The 21,594-nt window shown below is 43.9% G+C and overlaps 1 protein-coding gene across 1 annotated transcript in view; it reads left to right on the top strand.

Annotated features, from left to right (window-relative positions):
- Nucleotides 1–21,594, top strand: part of LOC122383525 — a 55,267-nt gene that overhangs the window by 10,376 nt on the left and 23,297 nt on the right. Inside the window, exons 2-13 of the mRNA XM_043370033.1 lie at nt 3,517–3,538; nt 3,799–3,884; nt 4,283–4,411; nt 5,653–5,718; nt 6,190–6,339; nt 6,555–6,729; nt 7,328–7,473; nt 7,889–8,009; nt 10,506–10,642; nt 11,164–11,278; nt 11,655–11,803; nt 12,214–12,349. Of these exons, the coding sequence (XP_043225968.1) occupies nt 3,818–3,884; nt 4,283–4,411; nt 5,653–5,718; nt 6,190–6,339; nt 6,555–6,729; nt 7,328–7,473; nt 7,889–8,009; nt 10,506–10,642; nt 11,164–11,278; nt 11,655–11,803; nt 12,214–12,349 (1,391 nt within the window). The 5' untranslated portion in view covers nt 3,517–3,538; nt 3,799–3,817. The remainder of the gene's footprint in view (nt 1–3,516; nt 3,539–3,798; nt 3,885–4,282; nt 4,412–5,652; nt 5,719–6,189; nt 6,340–6,554; nt 6,730–7,327; nt 7,474–7,888; nt 8,010–10,505; nt 10,643–11,163; nt 11,279–11,654; nt 11,804–12,213; nt 12,350–21,594) is intronic.

The following is a 21,594-nucleotide window of genomic DNA, read 5'->3' as shown; positions in this document are numbered from 1 at the left end:
CTTTTCCGGTCGGGTCATGACCTTGACCTGAGGTCAAATTTTAAAGTTGACCTTTCAAGGACAAATTATAGTTCATTCGACGCGTCTCGGCGAGAGGAACACGATTCTGGCAATAGAAATGTCGTGGCGTTTTGTAGTCGAAAGTTATTGTCGAAAAACGCTTTTCGTAAAAACAGCTATTTTTGGAGTTTTTGCCCTCTGGAGGCCAAACCGTTGACCTGAGGTCAATTTTGATAATGACCTTATCAAAAGAAGAGTTTAAAAGCTATCGATTGCTTTTTCATGCGTTTTTCTAGCTACCATAGTTCCTGAGATAACGGCATGTTTTCTGAAAAATATAATGACCATTGGCAAATTTTGACCTTTGATGACCTCTGGTGACCCCAATATTGCTCTAAGATGAAAAACGACTGAAATACTTTCAAACGTACGCATTGTGAGCTATCGACTGCTTTTTACCGCGTCTTTCTATCCCTCTTAGTTTTTGAGTTAGAGGTGGGTGGTAACATATGCCCCCCCCCCCCCCCCCACTAGGGCGAAGTTGGCTGAGACCGCCACTGGGGCGCGGGTTAAACTGTAAGCCTGTATTGGTATTGCTTCTTTTATTTGGCTGTCGAACATTAATTTATGGTTTGAAATATGATTTTATGTAAAATAATTGATATAAAACAGCCGTCTATTAAGTTATGAACCCATCTGGCAGAAATGACAATGATCAGCTGACGCATTTTTCTTGGCCGAAGTCAGAGCGCGCGGCCCGACGCACCACCACCGCACCACAAAGTATGAGCAGAAGCCACCTAACAGGCGTGTTCGAAACCGCAGGAGATGATGATGAACGGGTTTATCGAAACTTGATTGGATGAGCCTATCGGTAATAGCGATTTTAGTGTGTGCATTTATTGTTCATAGTGGTGTGAAATGTGGTTGGGGTACGACCGACAACCCGTCGGGGCGAATTTCGCACTGGGGTACTCAAAATTTGAAGAATTTAAGACGTTTTCATGAGTTTTGAAGGTATGGATAAGTTCTAAAAATCCGGTTCTCCTTATCCCGGTCATTAACTCCATATGGTCCAGGAAAGCTGGCACTCTACCTTTAATTGAAGGTGTTCCGCCGCCATTGAAAATCGTGCTCCCGAGATCAAACTGCATCTGATAAGCACCTTTTTGTTGAAAATTTTCATTCTCAAAATTTGACTTTTCCTGACCCGAAAGCATGACCTAACCTCCGGTAAATTCAGCTGAACATGACCTGAAATGGCACAGACGACATTGTTCTTAAAATCTATTAGTAAAATGGGCCATAAAACATGCGTCACGTGACCGATACATTATATACAATTTACGTGACCTAAGATGACCTGACCTTGACCTGAAAATTCAAACTATGAGTTCAGTACACTCAGGGTATCTAAGGCCTATATCAAGGAGTGCGTTAACCAAAGATGAGCCTGATCAGACTTGTGAGCCGGCGGCCAGAGCCTAAATTGTGAACAAGCCAAAATACTGATAATTTTCACTTTGACCTGACCCTGACATCATCAGTTACTTCGAGGTCAATAAAATTAGGTTTCCCTGGACAGTTTTTCCAGGTCTATCAGATAATCTAATTTGACCAAATCTGCAGCATATTATTTTTACAACAAACATATTCATATCATGAATTTATTTGTGTTTTCATCAAAAATAATGTGATATATACCTATTTTGACAAATGAGGGTTATGAGCGACTCAAACGGACAGCTTTTAACCCTCGCACGACCAGGCCATTTCTCATAGCACGAACAACCAGGGGGGGGGGGGGTTGTTACGACCCCCCCCCTGGCGTTTCGAAACGGAAGGTCGTAGAGCTTAGCGGAAAAAACCAACGGATTGCTCTCAACGAGATCTCGCGATTGGTGGTATATTTTTTGGTCCTAGGTCAACATTTGACCTATATTTGACCGGTCAAAGGTCAAATTTTCGGAAAAATAGACTTTTTTCAACTTTCGGCGGCGATTGCGGCAAAACGGTGGGAGATATCGACTTGAAACCTTCACTATCGTGTTCCTTGATCAATTCTCTATCGTTTGGTATGTATTTCGTTTCCCTAGCTCTAAAAATGGCGGGTTGGGAGCGCCGGAAGTCGGCAAGGTCACAGTCGGCGGCAGAAATTCGAAAAATCAAAATTTAAATTTTTGAAATCTGATTGTATTTTTGGATTTGGGAGGTCCATTTGCTCCCTATAGAAGCTAATATTGCTGCATATTCCCATTGAGGTGACAAGAATTAGCAAAATAGTGGTTCGGGCGCTTTTCAAAAATAGTACCGGACGCTGTTCCTCTTGTGACGTCATAACTCCGTGACCTGACCTGACCCGGTCAATTTTCTTGCACCACACGGTAGCCAATGCTTGCCCCAACATGCATGGGAAGTTTCATCATGATCCATCAAACAATGTGGGTATCACCGGCAGAAAACCTAGGGATTCGGCGCACACGTTTGGTAACTGTCGGCCGGAGGCTGTACCTCTTATGACGTCATAACTCCGTGACCTGACATGACCCGATCAATTTTTTTTCGGCAAAAGATGCGCAAAGGTTGCCCCAGAGGGTATTGAAAATGTCAGCCCGCTACGACAAGCCGTTTAGCGTGCACTTCGAAAAAACCTCAGGGGGGGGGGTTGATACAACCCCCCCCCCCCCTAGGCGTTCTAGGGTTAAGAAACACAATAAACCTAATTTGACCAAATATGCACCTAATATGCACATAATCTGCACCTTATATGAACCAAATGTGTACCAGATGGCCGTTGTGAAAACGGGTATTATAACACTTTCTCATGCTTACAGACGTCGCGTAACTAAGTACCTATGTCAACAAAACGGACGGGGTCTTGTGGCCTTCAGAAGCGATGACAAACGCGCTGAAGGCCGTATAGAGAAGCAGCTCTGTTCGTGGTGCCATCGAACTGTTTGCTGCTGAAGAAAGGTGCCGTTTCAGAATTTTCACTTTATTTTCTGGGTTGGTCGCAGCTATTGTACCTCGTGCAGGCATTGCTCAACGTGTTTCGGCATGTAAAATTTTCACCACTTTTTTTTCGTCAGGCTCTCAACGTCTCATCGATTACCTGCCGTACTAAAGCAGGTTGTCATCTCATAGCCTGTTTCGTTGGCAATCAAATGGACCAAAAAGCATAGTCGAACTTAACTAAATAGTTGAGTTATGATGAAAAATGTTTATGGTGTCGCCATAACCCCGAATCCCCCTACACCTGTTTTCCCGCTTTTTTCCAATAACCAAGCTGATATACCGTAACGGCGCTGCTGACTGACGTCAGTGACGTCACAACCGTCCAGCGAGCTGTCATCGCCTCGGTGACCCGGTCCGAAATGTCAGCCCCCCCCCCCCCCTCCACCCGGGTGCCGCCCCTCTGCTGGCCGGCAAAGGTGAGCTGCCCCGCACCGCCCACGTCCGGAGGGTGATCGGGGTGCTGCGGTGCGGCGCTGCATGACCAGCTCTGTCCCACTGCAGGCAGCACGTGCAGAGAGTGCAGGTGAGGTGACCCGAACCGCTGGTTTGGTTTGTTTTGCTTTCGCATTGTTAGGTTTTCAAGCAAGGGATTAGTGTTTGCATATGCATTTCCTATTTCACTAGCGTTTGTAATTTAAAATGTCATGTTGCAAGTTCATTTTTTTTATCCCTAAATTACGAGAATGTTAGCCAGTCCGACTGCAACGTTCAGTGTCGTTTTATCAACTTTACATTTCATGTGAACCCTTATTTTCGTGCTAAAATGCTTGCAATTGCTAACAGGTCGTTCCTCGGAGATCAAATGCAGAGTGTCACAGCTGGCGTCATAAGAATGATGAGAACACAAACAGCATGCAGGGCATACTCTTGTAAGTAAAAATCCGTTTTCTTCTGATACATGACACATTATTGATACACTTTTTTCATACAAGCGCTGGGCGCTTGTATGAAGAATAGCATTTCTTATAGATTCTTATAGCATTTCTTGCAGATTTCTTATAGATTCTTAGCCGCATTCTTATAGATGAAGAATAACATTTTATTTTAAACTCTGCAATGCTCTGTTGCCATCAAGTTATAAGAATAACACTCAAATGTTTTGCTAGCGACGCTGGAAATACTGCTCCATTGATAGCAGCTTCACAACGTTATCTGTTCTTCTGTAATTTTCAACCAAACCACTTATCTGCTGCTGTGAGTGATTGAAACATATAAGAAGATGCGATGACAATCATTATCGTATAATTGATGCCAATACTTTCCTCAGATGCATTCATAAGCCTAATATTCATTATTGCACTGGCCAACGCTCAGGCGGAGCGTGAACAGGTGCTTTCTATCTTTTTGAAGATCAAGAGGCATGGATTCAATAATCGTCGGCCTCTAGTACATGGATGTAAGCAGAAAATCCTCTTCAAGCACAGTGATATAATCAGTTTGTAAACATGCAACGGTGTAATATTTGTATTGCATAACAAATCTAGATATCGTATTAAAATGAAGGTCATCACATATGTTATACCGGGCTTCTCAAAAAAGTTAGACGGATTTATTTTGCGAATAGAGGACCCCTAACAACATTTAAGCAAAATCAATGCACGTGGAAAAACGGATAATTTTTCGTAGATTTATATGACACCATGGTTTGAGCTTAAAAAATGAAGCCGTGGCCTTAGGAAGTAAAAGCAAAACTTGTGAAATTATGCTTTTCCAGACTAAGTCGGTCGGTTCAATACCACGGAAGATCCGCAAACACTTTAGGGCAAAGAGAGCAGCATCTTGAAACACAATTTTCCACATTATTGACAAGTTTCTGGCTCGAGGAAGTGTTAACAATAGGTTAACGCAATTCAAGGAACACAGCGGTGGCCATAAACCCAATCAAAGGCTCACGGCGAACACCACTCGTGTGAGAGATGCGCTACTCAGACTGTCAATGGTCAGCGATATCGGGTGGCTCTGGCGACGTTTTGGAGGGTTCTGCAATATCAGGATGAGCAGAGATCCGGAAACGCTTAAGATCCAATGGTTCCAGCAAGACAGCGCCACACCAATACCGCTAAAGAAATCCGGGAGGGGCTGTGGGAGCGCATCGGGCAGCGCGTGATCTCGAGGTTCGAGACACGCCCGTGATCGGCGAATTCTCCGAACGTAACGCCACCGCACTTTTTCGTATAGCACCACCTCAAGTCCCAGGTGTACCAAAACCACCCAAAAAATTCCGAAGGTCATAAGGATGCAGTGAAGTCAGCGGTGTGCCGTCTGTAGCTTTCCGTGGGTCGTGCTGCAGCAGAGGTCGTGCTGCGCCGGGCTAAACTGTGCATCGAGCAAAAAGGGAATCATCTCGAACATGACCTCAGTGCGGCTAAGAAAGGCGACTGCCGAGGATCGAAATCCCCTCAAACGAAATGTCTTTGATGAGGCTTTTAGGTGATACCCAATTATGTTTTGTTACAATGATACACCCTTCAATACGTTACTTATAAAATCGTCTAACTTTTTTTTAGAAGCCCGGTAGTTGTAAAGCGGATTGATGTAACGTTGATAATCCCGACTGCATTTGAGTCGTCCCTAAACCGGTCTAGAATTTGACTATATGGTGACATACCAAATGTCACTCATCCAAGCTTATTTCAGGTGGTCCAGGCGTTGTTGGAGATGAGTGCAGCCGTTTGGTGATGGCTTACAGCCGGATGAGAAAGTGTAAGGACGTAACAAATTAATTTGAGTGTTTTTTTTTTACAAAAGTGTCATCGGTTTGTTATCTGCCCCCCCCCCCATTTCTTTGATAACTTATCGGTATGTTGCAATTTGTAAAACGTAGCATCGAACACTTTAGCAATGTTTCATCTGTCGTATGGCATATTTCCTTGGGAGCAATTTACCTAATTACGTTAGCACTAGTCACAGCCAGAGAAGAGTTTTGCCATTTTTGCATTAATTAGTCGTCTATGTCTCGAACGGTGGGAGGAAGTACACCTAAAAATGATCATAATGACTAACATTGCAATTAATGATTATAATTGGAATCGTAGATATGCCTAGGAAAATCACCAATAAAAAGCACCGCATTATTTCCACCGTAAATATGTTCCATTGCTTCGATAAAAGCTATTTAATTAAAAAGCGCTATTTTTTATACAAAGTCCACTGACTTCACCCTTGCTATCACAGATCCTTGCGTCACGCGATACGGGAACTTCCCCGTGTCTCACAACTCGCAAAAGTTCTTCCGCTGCAGGGGCGACATAGTTACGCTAGAGGACTGTGGCAATTCCTACATCTTCGATCCCGATGTACGCTATTGTGTGCTGAGGAAAAAAGGTGAGTCGATTTGCACACCAAACAATTGGCTTCTGTAAGCTGATGATAAATGAAAGCGCAAATAATTGATGGAAGAAGTATCGTGTAAGAGTTTTGGATGGCCGTATTACTTGTATGTCTCTCGCATAGAAGTGCAGTTTCTGTAAGGACGTTCTTTTCGGTTTAGGCAATTACCGTGACACAATATACTAAACGAGCATGTCTGACTTTTTCAGCTAAGGAAACTTCCAAGAAAGAGAGGAAAATGCAGACAAATAAAGCCCAGAAACGTGGTGAGATATTATCACCACTAAATGAAACATCGTCTCAGCAAGTCTGCCCCAACGGCTTCTCCTCAATACTTATGTTACAAGAGGATTCAGCTGACAAGGACATCACGGAAGCATGCCGGTAAAATATCTAGTCACAAGCCGCAACATTATCGTTGTTGACAGTTATGTAATTAACTTCAAACTCGGCGGAGTTGATTTCAGTTTTGTTCATGCATCAGCTAAACGTATATATTTAATGTATTGAAGATGATATTACACTTTTATACACGTCTGTTAAAAATATTTGTCTGTCATTGTAATAACTCAAATAAATATTGAAGGAAGGTAAAAAATAAAATCAATCAGTTTGGGAATATTAATTAAAGTGACTGACCCTAAAATTGTTGACAATATTTTCAGTTAAAATGGTTTTTGAGTCAGTTTTACAAGAGAAAAAACTTAATATGTTGGGCCATAGACCACTATATACCGGTATATAGTGGTCTATGGTTGGGCTTTTATGAAGGAAGTTTTTTTTTTGTTACAAGGTCTATTCATTGAATTGTTTTTATGGCTATGATGTCGAGAAAAAAATATTCGAGACCGGAAAAATGCCTTTACCGTAACTGGCAGTCCAGCAAACGGTGACTTCCTAGCGTGTCCTTGAACGGGTCACTTCGTCATTTGACTCTCCATTTAAAAGCATCGCATCCACACCATTCTGCTCACTTTTTCAGGAAAAACAAACAATGCAAGCCGAAGCTAGCCAAGCTGCGTGAAAGGCAATGTCGTCCCTTCAAATCGTTTCAAACACCGTTAAAATTAATCAAGTCATCAAATATTAACATGCTCAATGTATCTATCAGCAACTCATTTTCACGAGGTGAGTCACGGCTATCTGCTTGGAGAGAGAGAGAGAGAGAGAGAGAGAGAGAGAGAGAGAGAGAGAGAGAGAGAGAGAGAGAGAGGAGAAGAGAGAGAGAGAGAGAGAGAGAGAGAGAGAGAGAGAGAGAGAGAGAGAGAGAGAGAGAGACAGACAGACAGACAGACAGACAGACAGACAGACAGACAGACAGACAGACAGACAGACAGACAGACAGACAGACAGACAGACAGACAGACAGACGATAGAGGATAGATAACAAACGACAGACGATAGATGCCAGACAGAGACAGAGACAGAGGTAGATACAATGACAGAGACCGATAGTGGGTGACAATCGGACATCCCTCTCAGCTGAAGGTCTATAACAGTCTGATTTGATTGTGAGTCTGAGCTGGCAGACTGTCTTTGGCAGAGGCACGGCTCTGGTGGGTGTCGGACATCCCCTCGGAGCTGCAGTGGCGCTCTCCAGGATACGCGGTGACACTCCAGGACTGCCTGATGCTCTGCCACGATCGGTTCGTCATCGTTGGCACGTGAGTTCTTCGGCACTGTCAGTTGCGTTAACGTCCTCTTCAGAGAAAGGTCTGATGTTATGGAGCGTAACAAATATCACCTGACCTGTCCATTTGTCCAATGGTGACTAACCCTCGCCGGACCTATTGGTTTTCTACATACGCGCCGGCCGAGGGGGGGGGGGGACGGGTACGACCCCCCTCGCCGTTTCGCCCCTGGTGGAGCTAGCGCGTCGCGGAAAAAACGAGCGTGTGCGCCGTTACGTCACGCAGAGATTGGTACCCGATTTTAAGGTCGTAGCACAACCGGTGACCTCTGAGGTCAGGTCAAGTGCCCCAAGGTACGGTTCAGTTTTTGGTGAATAACTTCGCAAAAAACGGCCGCAGAGCCGCGATTTTGGCAGCATCGTGTTTGCCTCGCTCAGGCGCGTCGAATGATATACTTTTTGTTCGGGTCAGGTCAACTTGGGGTGTTGACCTCAGGTCAAGGTCAGGTCAGCACCCCCATGTCACGAAGTTGGTCGAAAGAAGTCATGTCGCATATCATTCGATTCGGCAGGTCTTCCTGAGTCCATGGGTGGCTTCCCCGACTCGCTAGCTCAATTTGATCCAGAGGTATTGACGAAAAACTAATATGACCTTGATGACGTCATAAATGACGTCACGCAAGGTCAACATTGCAAAAGTGACGCATCTAACCTTCCAAGGAGTGCATCAAATCACGATTCTGTGTGCTTGTGATAGTTGGAGATCGTTCCCGGCGCCAGAATAGCAGTTTTCATTTTTCCCCATTTACTTATAATGGTGAGGTCACGAAAATGACCTGACCTCATATGACCTTTAGGAAAAATCCGAGATATACAAGTTGTGAGACTCACAATGGATACTAGATCCTGCAAGTTTCATTTCCCTGTGACATCTCCTCTGGCAGTGAGGGCGTTGCGAAGTTGCGACATCTGAAGACCGTGCAGAGGTTCACTTATGACGTCATAGGTCAGTGACCTGACCTGACCCGAAAATGCGGTTGGTGTCAAAAGATCCGGCTTGAATCAAAGGTCAGGTATGCCAAGTTTCAGCTCTCTATCGCCAGCGTGTTCGGAGCTATCGCGAAAAAACCCTATGGGGGGAGGGGGCATCCGCCCCCCCCCCTCGGCCGGTGAGGGCTAATGGACATCAATACGATATTGATGACATGCAGGACCTGAATGCCTTTTTGTCATGCAAGCATGTACTATTAATGTTAACCCGCGACCTGGTGGGGGGGGGGCTATTTTTTGCCCCCCCCCCTCCAGACTCTTCGATATATCTCCAGAACCGCTGCGCCGATCGTCACCAAACTTTCAGTACCCTCCCGGACGTCAATTTTACATATTGTGACAAAAAAAATTCCAAAGGCTATGATAGGTTGGCCGAAAATGACGTCAGAGTGACGTCATGTTCTGCCGTTTTCGACCCAAAAAAAGGTTTCGCGGGAAGAGCTGTCAGGCCTATAGCTTTTCAAATACAGAAAAATGATAAAACATAAAAGCTGTAAAATCAACAGGGCTACAAAACTGCTATCTCGGATTTTTGAAATTTTGGATTTTGACCCCCAAAAATCAAAAAATAATTTTTTTAGATAAAATAATCGACAAATCCAAAAAGTTTTTTGAATTTCGCAAAAACCGGAATATATGTGATAGTCCTTACCGCCTTCCATCCACATACCAAATTTGAGATTGATATCTCTTTTTTGGCGAAGTTATAGCGAAAAAACTGTTCAAAATTGATGACGTCAAATTTTCAAACTCAATATTTAGCAATTCTAGACCCCGTAGCGCAAAACAAAGACCACCATTAGACTCCCCGTGACGAGCTGCATCGAATCAATACCCATTTTATGCAAAACTAGCAACTTTAAAATTTGACCTTTTTTGGCCTGATCTTGACCTGACCTTGACCTGAACTTCACCAGAAAGTGACCTAAGCCGTACCTGATAGTCTTATAACCAACACCATTGAGTTGGAAATGAAAAATTGGCCATAAAACATGCATCACACAACCTTAGTAAAGTTGGGCTCATGTGACCTGACCTGTGACCCTTGGTGACCTGACCTGTGACCTGACCTGGTATTGTCAGTGACCTCTAATAGCAACATATCTACTAGGCATCTGACGCCCTATCGCTGATTCTCGACAAAATGCGTTTTCCTCGGTGTTATAGCGCATTCCCTATAGAAGACCCGTGAACGGTGAAACATTTCATCTTTGACCTGACCTGTGACGTCATCGGTGACCCCGAGGTCAATGAAATTTGGTTTCCTTCGACAAATTTGACAGGCCTTTCGAACGCCGTTTGAATTTTGCGGATCCGTCCAGTAGTTTCGGAGATACGAGGGGGGCAAAAAATAGCCCCCCCACCAGGTCGCGTTATAAATAGACCCCACCAGGGCGCGGGTTAAGATGTGAGAGACCGCCATAAGAAATTTGATAGGGACTGATGCATTTTATTAACATCGATTGATCTCCCTTGACAGAGCAACATGCGCATGTGGAAGCATTCGCGAAGAGAACGCTGATTTCAACGTCTATGACTGGGTGAGGGATCAAAACTCTAAACGACTTCAGGAAAAGGAGGGATTTCTCCTTCATGATAGAGAAACGTTCAAAACAGGTGCGTCTATGAAAACTGATGTGTTGAATTAGGGCGATGGAAGCCGTTTTCACGCCAGCCTATCTGGTGAATGCACGTAATTTTCGCCAAATCTGCACCTACTCTCTTTGATAACAAATATCTTCATATATTGAATTTATTTCAGTGTTCTAATCGATGATAATGTCGAATGATTTGACAAGGCAGGCATGTAGGCCCATAGTGCAACTCTAGCTGATAGCTATTATAGTAAGAAATACGCTTAATCTAATTTGACCAAAGCCTCACCAAATGTGCACCTAATGTACACCAAATGTGTTCCAGATGGCCGCCGTGAAAACGGCTATAATCACTCAAAAAGTATCCATGGTGATTAACTAGGAAGTGTTACGTAACTGCGATATTTTTATGATTTTATCCATATAATTATAAATGATCTATCAATAGGTATGAGATCGATTGATTATCCGTCACATGAAATCATTTTCGCCTTATTCAGTAGTATCGCACGTGTTTGACATGGTTCGTCTGGCTCTGAACAGTGGGATGGAGCTGCGGTACCAAGCCAACTGGATGGAACAAGCTCCCCGGCACCACGGTCAGCCAGTGTTTGCTCGCCTGTGGGAAGACACACGCTCCACACCTCGCTTTTGGAAGGTAGGGTTGAATAAACGGTCTGTAAATGCGTTGGTGCATGTAAGCTAGCAGTGGCCATATGTCGGAATAGGAGTGAGTTGAAAAATGTAAACAAATAGCAACTGGCTGCAATTTATCTAAATCAGGCTTCAGAGCGGAGTCATACTGGTGATTCTACGTGAGTCTACGTCTACTACGTCGATTCCCGTACTGTCTACGTCAAAGTTCATGAAATTATATCCCCTCCCTTGCCTGATGTCAAAAGGGAATAGGTAAATACTACGAGAGTGTGTGTGTGTCTCTCTCTCTTTTTTTCTCGCTCTCTCTCCCTCTCTCTCTCTCTCTCTCTCTCTCTCTCTCTCGCTCTTTCACTTGCTCTCCCCTTCTGTCCGTTTAGAGACGGGTGTCACTGCTCTGTTAGCAACAGGACCTCATCCATCACAGCTCTACCAGTGGAGTCCTGCCATCATCCGACCGTTGGACTCAACGCATTTGCCGTTCTCGATGTCGGTTATTGGACCAAGGCCATACAATTTTTGCTAAAAGGTAAGATCTACCAACTCATGCGTTGCTTGCATGCTGCGTAACCTTCTGTGAATGCTTTACAGGCTATGGATAAGTTTATCTCAGTTCTGGATTGCTGTGATAGTCAATTTACAATAATTCTTCTATAACATATTAGCCGTTTTTACGACGGCTACCTGGTTGCACATTTGGTGCACATTAGGTGCAGATTTGGTAAAATTAGGTTCAATGTGTTTTATAAAGGTTATTCGTTTGGATTGCACAGATGCTAATACACCTCATTTTTCTTTTTTGTACATTATTTTTAAGTAAAATCGTGAAATAAATTCATGATACGAAGATATTTATTGTAAAAGAGATTTGGTGCAGATTTGGTCAAGTTAGGTGCATTCGCTAGATAGCCCGTCGTGAAAACGGCCATTGTGTTTCAGGAAATATGAGTGTGTCGTGGGAGCACGATAAGCCAAGACACGTCACTTGGAAGACAGAGCGGGCAAGGCGGGACATCGTCGGCTGTTTGGCAGCATGTGCTGCCACCGAGGGCGTCAGGTGGATCGCCATCGGGGCGTAAGTCATGAAAGCATCGAGAAGTCGAATAAGAGGATATAGTGCATGTCATGTACAATCATTTTGACATCACATTCCTGGTGCCAGCATCGCTTAGTCACTTAACCCGGCAGTTGCTGGGGTATTTTGCCACCCACGGTTTGCTAGGGGGGGGGGGGGGGCGTTAAACGCCCCCAGCCGATAACTCGAGAACCAATAGGCGCAGCGAAACGCACGAGGCGGCAAACGAAATAACGCGACGAGACGCTTCAGATGAGTACTTTAAAGATGAATTTTGAGGTCACAGGTCGGGTCAAGGTCAGGTCAAACACCTGAAATCGGGCTTTCAGTAGCATGGACTTCAGGACTTCGTAATGGGCGCCTCTCGTCATAAACTCTGTCAAAACGGTGCACAATCCATCATATAAGGCCTACAAGAGTGTCAGCTCCATGTAGGGGTCAGTCAAGCATAGGTCAGGGTCAAGGTCAGGTCAACCTGACAGGTCAGGCAAATATCCCCGAAAATCAAAACTGATATTCGCAGCCTGTGACACATGTTTTATGGGTAATTTGGGGCGTAGAACACGATGGTGACATTCATTTTATCATATAAGTACGTGTTTGGCTTAAAAAGTTCAATTTAAGAAATGCACGTATCATGGTCGTGAAATAGTCACGAGAAATTGCCAAGATTCAGTTCAAGATTTTGGAAAATGCGGAACAATAATCAATAATCGAAGATAGCCATTTGATTGTTCATGGTATTGGCAGTTTAATGGCGTTTACGGCATGTCTTTATGTCTATTCTGTGATTTTATATGATTTTTTGAACATATGCCGTTTTTGGTCGAAAACTCAGAAATCATGACGTCACCAAAACCTCGATATCTCAAAAATTTTCCGACCGATTTTTTTTTAAACTTTGTCACAATAAACTTCAATCAATTCCCTACAGGTACCCAAAATATGGCGCGCCTGCGGCGCGCCGTTTTTATGCTATGGCCCGGCGAAAAAAGTGGGGACGTTTAACACCCCCCAGCAACTCGCGGGTTAACCCGCGCGGGGCTGGGGGGAAATTTTACCCCCCCCTCGCGAATTTTTGCAATATCTCGAAAACGGCGGCGCGCAGCGCCGCCAAACTTTCAGTACATTTTTTTACATCAATTTGACACGTTCCCTGAAAATTTGAGCGAAATCCGTCGGAAAATTTTTGAGAAATTGACGTTCTAGTGACGTCATGTTCGCCATTTTCGCCTCAAAAACGGCAAAATTTCAAACGCCGCTAACATCTTCATTTTTAAAGGAATCAAGACGTAACAAAAAGGTTATCCGTAATTCTACTTTGTCTATCAAATGGCTATCTCGGTTTTTTGAAAATGTTGGATTTTGGACCAAATTTTTTTCAAAAAACTGATTTTTTTTGGGAAAATAATTATAAAATCCAAAATTCTGAGTGTATCGAAAAAACCGGAATATATGTCAGAGAAGTGGTCTATGTGCACCTACATACCAATTTTTAGAAGAATCGGTTAAAAATGTGGGATTTATTCAAAATTTTATGTCACGACACACAAAAATTTAAAAAAATGTTTTTTTTTTTGGAAGTTGTAGACCTCGTACGGAAACAAAAATAGCTCCATTCGATTCGCCGTGATAAACTGCATCAGATAGACACCTTTTTAGGCCTTAACAACCAACTTCAAAATTTGACCTCACTTGACCTGACCTTGACCTGACCTCGACCTGAAATTCATCCAGAGGTGGCCCATATCACTTATTGAGTGTGCCTATTGAATTCTATGAGTAAAATGACCCATAAAACATGTGTCGCACATGCCCTTTTCTATATTTTGTTTTTGGTGACCTGACCTGACCTGACCTGACCTTGACCTTGACCTCTGAATGATATTGTATGCAACGAATATTGTCTTGGTAGCCTAAGAACACGTTTTGGGCAATCAGTCTTAGTCCATGACTCCATTCTTCGGCAATTACGTCGCAAGGCCGATACTGTAGGAACTTGCAATTTGTACCCTTGACCTGACCTTGACCTTGACCTCAAACTTTAAATTAAGTACATGTTTTTAGTTGTTCGTGATGAGATCTTTCGATTGGCGTTTGAATTTTCCAAATCGGACCATTAGTTCGGGAGATAATAGGGTGGGGGGGTAAAATTTACCCCCCCCCCAGCCCCGCGCGTTCGGCTGGAGACCCCAGCCCCGCGCGGGTTAACCCTCGCCCGTATTGGTGTTTTTCCAGCCGCGAACGTATAGGGGAAGCCCGGCATAGTAATCTCTTTTTCATTTTTATTACATACCATACGTGCTGTATTAAATGTTGATATCCTGTTAGCTATGTAGATAAGTTAATTGGCCGTGTTTTCCCAAAAAATCGGTTTCGTGGAAATAGTACAAGGTTGAGAAAATCGAGTTTTAAAAAAGTGTTAATTTTTCTGGGGTAAGCCCGGCATAGGGGTAGCGCCGGCCACCTCCCCAGCGCTTTATATCGAGTTGGTGAAACCATTATGTGTCTTCCAAATATTGACGGAAAGTGAAATATTAACCCGGCACCGCCTGGGCTATTTCCGTACCCACGACAGCCTGGGGGGGGGGGGGGTCGGATCCGACCCCCCCTGTTATCTCGAGAACCAATGGTCGTATCGAGCCCCGCGAGGCGGTGTTCGAAAGGTCTCTACGAGACCTTCCCAAAGCACTCTTAAGATTTTAAGATTGAGGTCAACTTTCGGGTCAAGGTCAGGTCAAAGGTCAAATTCTGGGGTTTTGCATGATTAGGCTTACGGACAGCGGAATCGATAGCTGCTGCTCGAAACTCACCAAAAATGACCTCAAAGGCCTAGTGAAGGTACCATGTGCGTATAGGGGTCATACTAAGTACGTGTCAAGGTCAGGTCAGGTCACGAAAGGTCACGGTTTTCACTTTCTGCTACATGGGCGTGCGACACATGTTTTATGGCTTATTTTTCACGCCGAATATGATGGTAATGGTTATATGTGACCCCAAGTCACTGTGCTGGTGATAAATGTGCATTGAAAGCATAAAAAATCATTTATACCTACCATACATAACTAAACGAGGGCTAAAAAAAGGTCAATTTTTCAACTTTTTATTTTTGACATAAAATGCACTTTTCTAGACGAGCTTTGTCCCAGGAATCTAGTGGTGCCATTTGTTTTCACATGCGATGTTTATAAGTGCCTCTAATTCACGAATATGCTTATGACGTCACCATGCCCTATGCATGTTGGAGCTATTCTTTACACTTTGGGGGTCAAAAATCAAGGTAGAAAGTTGAAATTTGGGACATCTAATGTTCTAATAGAGCTCTATAACATATATTCCGTTTTTTTTTGGAAATTCTCAAAATGTTGGATTTTATTAGCTGTTTTCCAAGAAATATAGTTTTTTGAATTTTTAGGGGTAAAAAACGCATTTTATGGAAAATCCGAGATAGCCATTTTGAAGAACCCGTTGAGCTGCGTCTATTCATGTCCCTAATTTGCAGTTTGCTTTAAACCTTGATTTTTGGCGATTTTTTAAACATTTACCACTTTTTGACTGAAAACGCCATGTAGTTACATCACTAAAATCAATATATCTCAAAAATTAAAAAAAAAACCTTAAAAATTACACAGGAGACGTCAAATTGATGGGGTAAAAGGTATGTCAAGTTTCAAGTTAATAGCGTAAGCGGTTCATGAGTTATTCAAGAAAAACGGAGGGGGGGTGGGTCGCTTCCGACCCCCCCTCCAGGCGGTCGCGGGTTTAGGTACTGATTAGCCCTGGACATCTTAGAGTTTATGTCACTACTGGTATTTTAGCTAGCGTCTACCACATATACAGTATAGGTCGATGAAAATCGTGATGCAAAATTGACAAAAAAATGTGTATTTCAAAATTCCTTAAAATTAATTTTTTTATTTACATAAATGCATCATATTGCATATCATTCGACTCGACTGATGAAGAAGAACACAACGACACCATTTTTGAAGCTCTAGCTTCATTGTCTGTCGCGTTATCTGCAAAAACGTAGTTTGACCCTATGTAGTTGACCTCAAGTGACATGACTGTTCCTGTAGTATACAAACATAAACTTAATCACTTATTGATATAATCTGATGGAGGGTAACTAAAAACCGTTAAAATGGAGCGGATATCTCCCATATTTTACAGTAAAAATCAGGCAAGCAATCGCCCTTCATCCATACCTGATATTTATAGGCACTGGAATAGAGCGACAGGCCGAAGAGGCTTTGTCTATGATAACATGTTTATTTTTGAAATTTATCTTTGATCTAGGTGTAAACCAAACCTATTCAGTACCTACCTACATCTCATGTTATTATGTTATCATGTTGTCATGTTATCTCATAGAAAACAGTGGTTTAGTGGCATTGCTCTCGGTTAGGGGTAAGCTTGGCCAATCGCCCGGGGTTACCCCAATGAGCTAATTTTTATTTTAGAACAGCGATGTTCGAAAAATGTCATACTTAACCCACGCCGGCCGAGGGGGGGTGGGTGCCCCCCCCCCCATAGGTTTTTTTTCGCGATAGCTCCGAACACGCTGGCGATAGAGAGCTGAAACTTGTCATACTTGACCTTTGATTCAAGCCAGATCTTTTGACATCAACCGCATTTTTTGGTCAGGTCAGGTCACACTGACCTATGACGTCATAAGTGAACCTCTGCACGGTCTTGAGATGTCGCAACTTCGCAACGCCCTCACTGCCAGAGGAGATGTCACAGGGAAATGAAACTTGCAGGATCTAGTATCCATTATGAGTCTCACAACTTGTGTGTCTCGGATTTTTCCTTAAGGTCATATGAGGTCAAGTCATTTTCGTGACCTCACCATTATAAGTCAATGGGGAAAAAATGAAAACTGCTATTCTGGCGCCGAAATCGATCTCCAACTATCTCAAGCACACAGAATCGTGATTTGATGCACTCCTTGCAAGGTAAGATGCGTCACTTTTGCAATGTTGACCTTGTGTGACGTCATTTATGACGTCATCAAGGTCATATTAGTTTTTCGTCAATAACTCTTGATCAAATTGAGCTAGCGAGTCGGGAAAGCCACCAATGGACTCAAGAAGACCTGCCGAATCGAATGATATGCGACATGACCTCTTTCGACCAACTTCGTGACCCGGGGGGTGCTGACCTGACCTTGACCTGAGGTCAACACCCCAAGTTGACCTGACCCGAACAAAAGTATATCATTCGACGCGCCTGAGCGAGGCGAACACGATGCTGCCAAAATCGCGGCTCTGCGGCCGTTTTTTGCGAAGTTATTCACCAAAAACTGAATCGTACCCTGGGTCACTTGACCTGACCTCAGAGGTCACCGATTGACCTAGGACCTTAAAATCGGGTACCAATCTCTGCGTCTTGTAACGGCGGTCGGCGCACCCGCTCGTTTTTTCCGCGACGCGCTAGCTCCACCAGGGGCGAAACGGCGAGGGGGGGGGGGGTCGTACCCGCCCCCCCCCTCGGCCGGCGCGTATGTAGAAAACCTATAGGTCCGGCGAGGGTTAACCCGCGCCCCGCTGGGGGGGGGGCAGAATCTGCCCCCCCTCCCGTTTTTCGCCAATAACTTCTAAACGCGATACGCCAGCGACGTCAAACTTTCAGTACCTTATCATACATCAATTTGACACGTTCCCTGAAAATTTGAACGAAATCCGTCGGAATTTTTTTGAGAAATTGACGTTTTAGTGACGTCATGTTCGCCATTTTCGCCTCAAAAACGGCAAAATTTCAAACGCCGCTAACATCTTCATTTTTACAGGAATCAAGACGTAACAAAAAAGGTTATACGTGATTCCACGTTGTCTATCAAATGGCTATCTCGGTTTTTTGAAAATTTTGGATTTTGGCCCAATTTTTTTTCAAAAAAACTGATTTTTTGGGGAAAATAGTTATAAAATCCAAAATTTTGAGTGTATCGAAAAAACCGGAATATATGTCAGAGAAGTGGTCAATGTGCATCTACATACCAATTTTCAGAAGAATCGGTTCAAAAATGTGGGAGTTATTCAAAATTGTATGACGTCACGACACACAAATTTTTTGAAAAATGATTTTTTTGGAAGTTCTAGACCTCGTACGGAAACAAAAATAGCACCATTCGATTCGCCGTGAAAAACTGCATCAGATAGACACCTTTTTGGGCCTTCACAACCAACTTCAAAATTTGACCTCACTTGACCTGACCTTGACCTGACCTCGACCTGAAATTCATCCAGAGGTGGTCCATATCACTTATTGAGTGTGCCTATTGAATTCTATGAGTAAAATGAACCATATAACATGTTTCGCACATGCCCTTTTCTATATTTTGTTTTTGGTGACCTGACCTGACCTGACCTGACCTTGACCTTGAGCTTTGAATGACATTGTATGCAACGAATATTGTCTTGGTAGTCTAAGAACACGTTTTGGGCAATCAGTCTCAGTCCATTCTTCGGCAACTACGGTGCAAGGCCGATACTGTAGAAACTTGCATTTTGTACCCTTGACTGACCTTGACCTGACCTCTGACCTACTTAAGCAAAAAATTTTGGGCTCTTAAGATCCGCCTTGTTGAGAGCTTTCGATTGCCGTTTTCCCCGTCTTTCTACGACCATCGGTTCGGAAGTTAGACAGGGGGGGGGGCAGAATCTGCCCCCCCCCCCCAGCAGGGCGCGTATGGCTGAATAGTCCAGCGGGGCGCGGGTTAAGCCAGCCTTCCTCGTCACCCCTTACTACAAACACTTAACCCTCGCGGGCCCGGGGGGGCGTTTTTCGCCTCCCCCCTGGCGAATATTTGCGATAGCTCCCAAACGCTTAGGGATAAGAAGGCGAAACTTTCAGTACCTTTTCTCCCATCAACTTGACATCTTCTGAAGTAAAAAATTTGGACCTAGCCCCCTGGATGACATCACAAGGTCCATTTTTCTAGACCCCTGCACGGCAAACTTCGGCGTCACAGACGCAAACTTCAAATAGCTGCTAAAAATAGAGTTTTAGAGATACAGACAAATTACGAGCACGGTTGTGTAGCGTTTGACCTAGAGAAAAATAAAAAAATGGTTTTGGTGACCTGAGGTCAGAGGTCAGGTCAACAATCCCGAAATGTGGTTTTAGTTTTTCGCAAATAACTTCTACAAAAATGGTCCTAGAGCTACGGCAGTGGTACCATCGCATTCGCCTTGTCAAGCCGCGTCGAATGATATATATTTTGTTTCGGAAAAGGTCAAGTTTTATGTTGACCTCATGTGACCTCGAATGACCTCTGGCTGACCTTGACACATGAAAGGTCGCTTATGACGGATTTGAACCCGCTGATCACAAATCTGGCATCTATTTTCCTCTAAGCCTTCATTTAGAGCTTCCGGTGTGCAAAATTGTCTTATTTATTATTACTAACTTGAATCAGTGAAATAGCCTCTAGCAGGGATACTCTTCTGTGACCTTGACCTTTGAGCAGCCTTGTATCGTAAGATGAACCACAAATAGGGAACTGATAAGCCTCAAAACATTTCAAAACATTTTGGAAGTTAGCACGCAAGATGTGCGAAAAAGTGCCAAGTTTGAGGTCAATTTAGAGCGTGACCTTGACCTTGACCTTTCACTTGGAGCACATTTTCAGAATCCTCAGATACTCTTCTTTCGCTTGAAACCCAATTTTGCCGGTTTGATGCAGCCTGCCGTCCTCTAGAAGGCTTACTTTGAGATCACTACACATGTGGCGGTTTTTGCCTTTGACCTTGACCTCTGACCTTGAACATTGACCTGAGATAAACAATTTTAGGTGCATTAGAATCGTCTCGTAAGGACCTTTCGTTTGGTATCGCTTTTGTTTCCGGGCTGCGGTGGTTGGGATTACCCCCCGGGCCCGGCCGGGTTAACCCTAGAACGCCTAGGGGGGGGGGGGTTGTATCAACCCCCCCCCCCTGAGGTTTTTTCGAAGTGCACGCTAAACGGCTTGTCGTAGCGGGCTGAAATTTTCAATACCCTCTGGGGCAACCTTTGCGCATCTTTTGCCGAAAAAAAATTGATTGGGTCATGTCAGGTCACGGAGTTATGACGTCATAAGAGGTACAGCCTCCGGCCGACAGTTACCAAACGTGTGCGCCGAATCCCTAGGTTTTCTGCCGGTGATACCCACATTGTTTGATGGATCATGATGAAACTTCCCATGCATGTTGGGGCAAGCATTGGCTATCGTGTGGTGCAAGAAAATTGACCGGGTCAGGTCAGGTCACGGAGCTATGACGTCACAAGAGGAACAGCGTCCGGTACTATTTTTGAAAAGCGCCCGAACCACTATTTTGCTAATTCTTGTCACCTCAATGGGAATATGCAGCAATATTAGCTTCTATAGGGAGCAAATGGACCTCCCAAATCCAAAAATACAATCAGATTTCAAAAATTTAAATTTTGATTTTTCGAATTTCTGCCGCCGACTGTGACCTTGCCGACTTCCGGCGCTCCCAACGCGCCATTTTTAGAGCTAGGGAAGCCAAATACATACCAAACGATAGAGAATTGATCAAGGAACACGATAGTGAAGGGTTCAAGTCGATATCTTCCACCGTTTTGCCGCAATCGCCGCGGAAAGTTGAAAAAGTTTGATTTTTTCGGAAAATTTGACCTTTGACCGGTCATAAGTAGGTCAAATGTTGACCTAGGACCAAAAAATATACCACCAATCGCGAGATCTCGTTGAGAGCAATCCGTTGGTTTTTTCCGCTAAGCTCTACGACCTTCCGTTTCGAAACGCCAGGGGGGGTCGTAACAACCCCCCCCTGGTCGTTCGTGTTATGAGAAATGGCCTGGTCGTGCGAGGGTTAAACGGTCCTTACATAACATTCGTATAAATATTAGGACGGTATGTTATAAAATTAACCCGCGCCCCGTAGGGGGGCCGAAACGGCCCCCCTGTCCTTTTCCGTCGATGTCTCCTAAACGGCTGGAGATATCGCCACCAAACTTTCAGGACCCCTCCGGGCATCAATTTTACACATTATGACCAAAAATTTTTCCAGAGGCCATGATAGGTTGGCCACAAATGACGTCAGAATGACGTCATGTTTTGCCATTTTCAAAAGACCAAAAGACCTTCGCGAGAAGAGCTGTCAGGCCTACAGCTTTAAAGATACAGAAAAATGATCAGACAAAAAAGGTGTAAAATTGACAGGGCTACAAAACTGCTATCTCGGATTTTTGAATTTTGTTTAGTATTGACCCCCAAAAATAAA

This window comes from Amphibalanus amphitrite, unplaced genomic scaffold (genome assembly GCF_019059575.1).
Source record: "Amphibalanus amphitrite isolate SeventyFive unplaced genomic scaffold, NRLGWU_Aamphi_draft 000166F_arrow, whole genome shotgun sequence".
Lineage (NCBI taxonomy): Eukaryota > Metazoa > Arthropoda > Thecostraca > Balanomorpha > Balanidae > Amphibalanus > Amphibalanus amphitrite.
The sequence above is the reverse complement of the archived record's forward strand: the minus strand, read 5'-3'. Positions and strand labels throughout refer to the sequence as shown.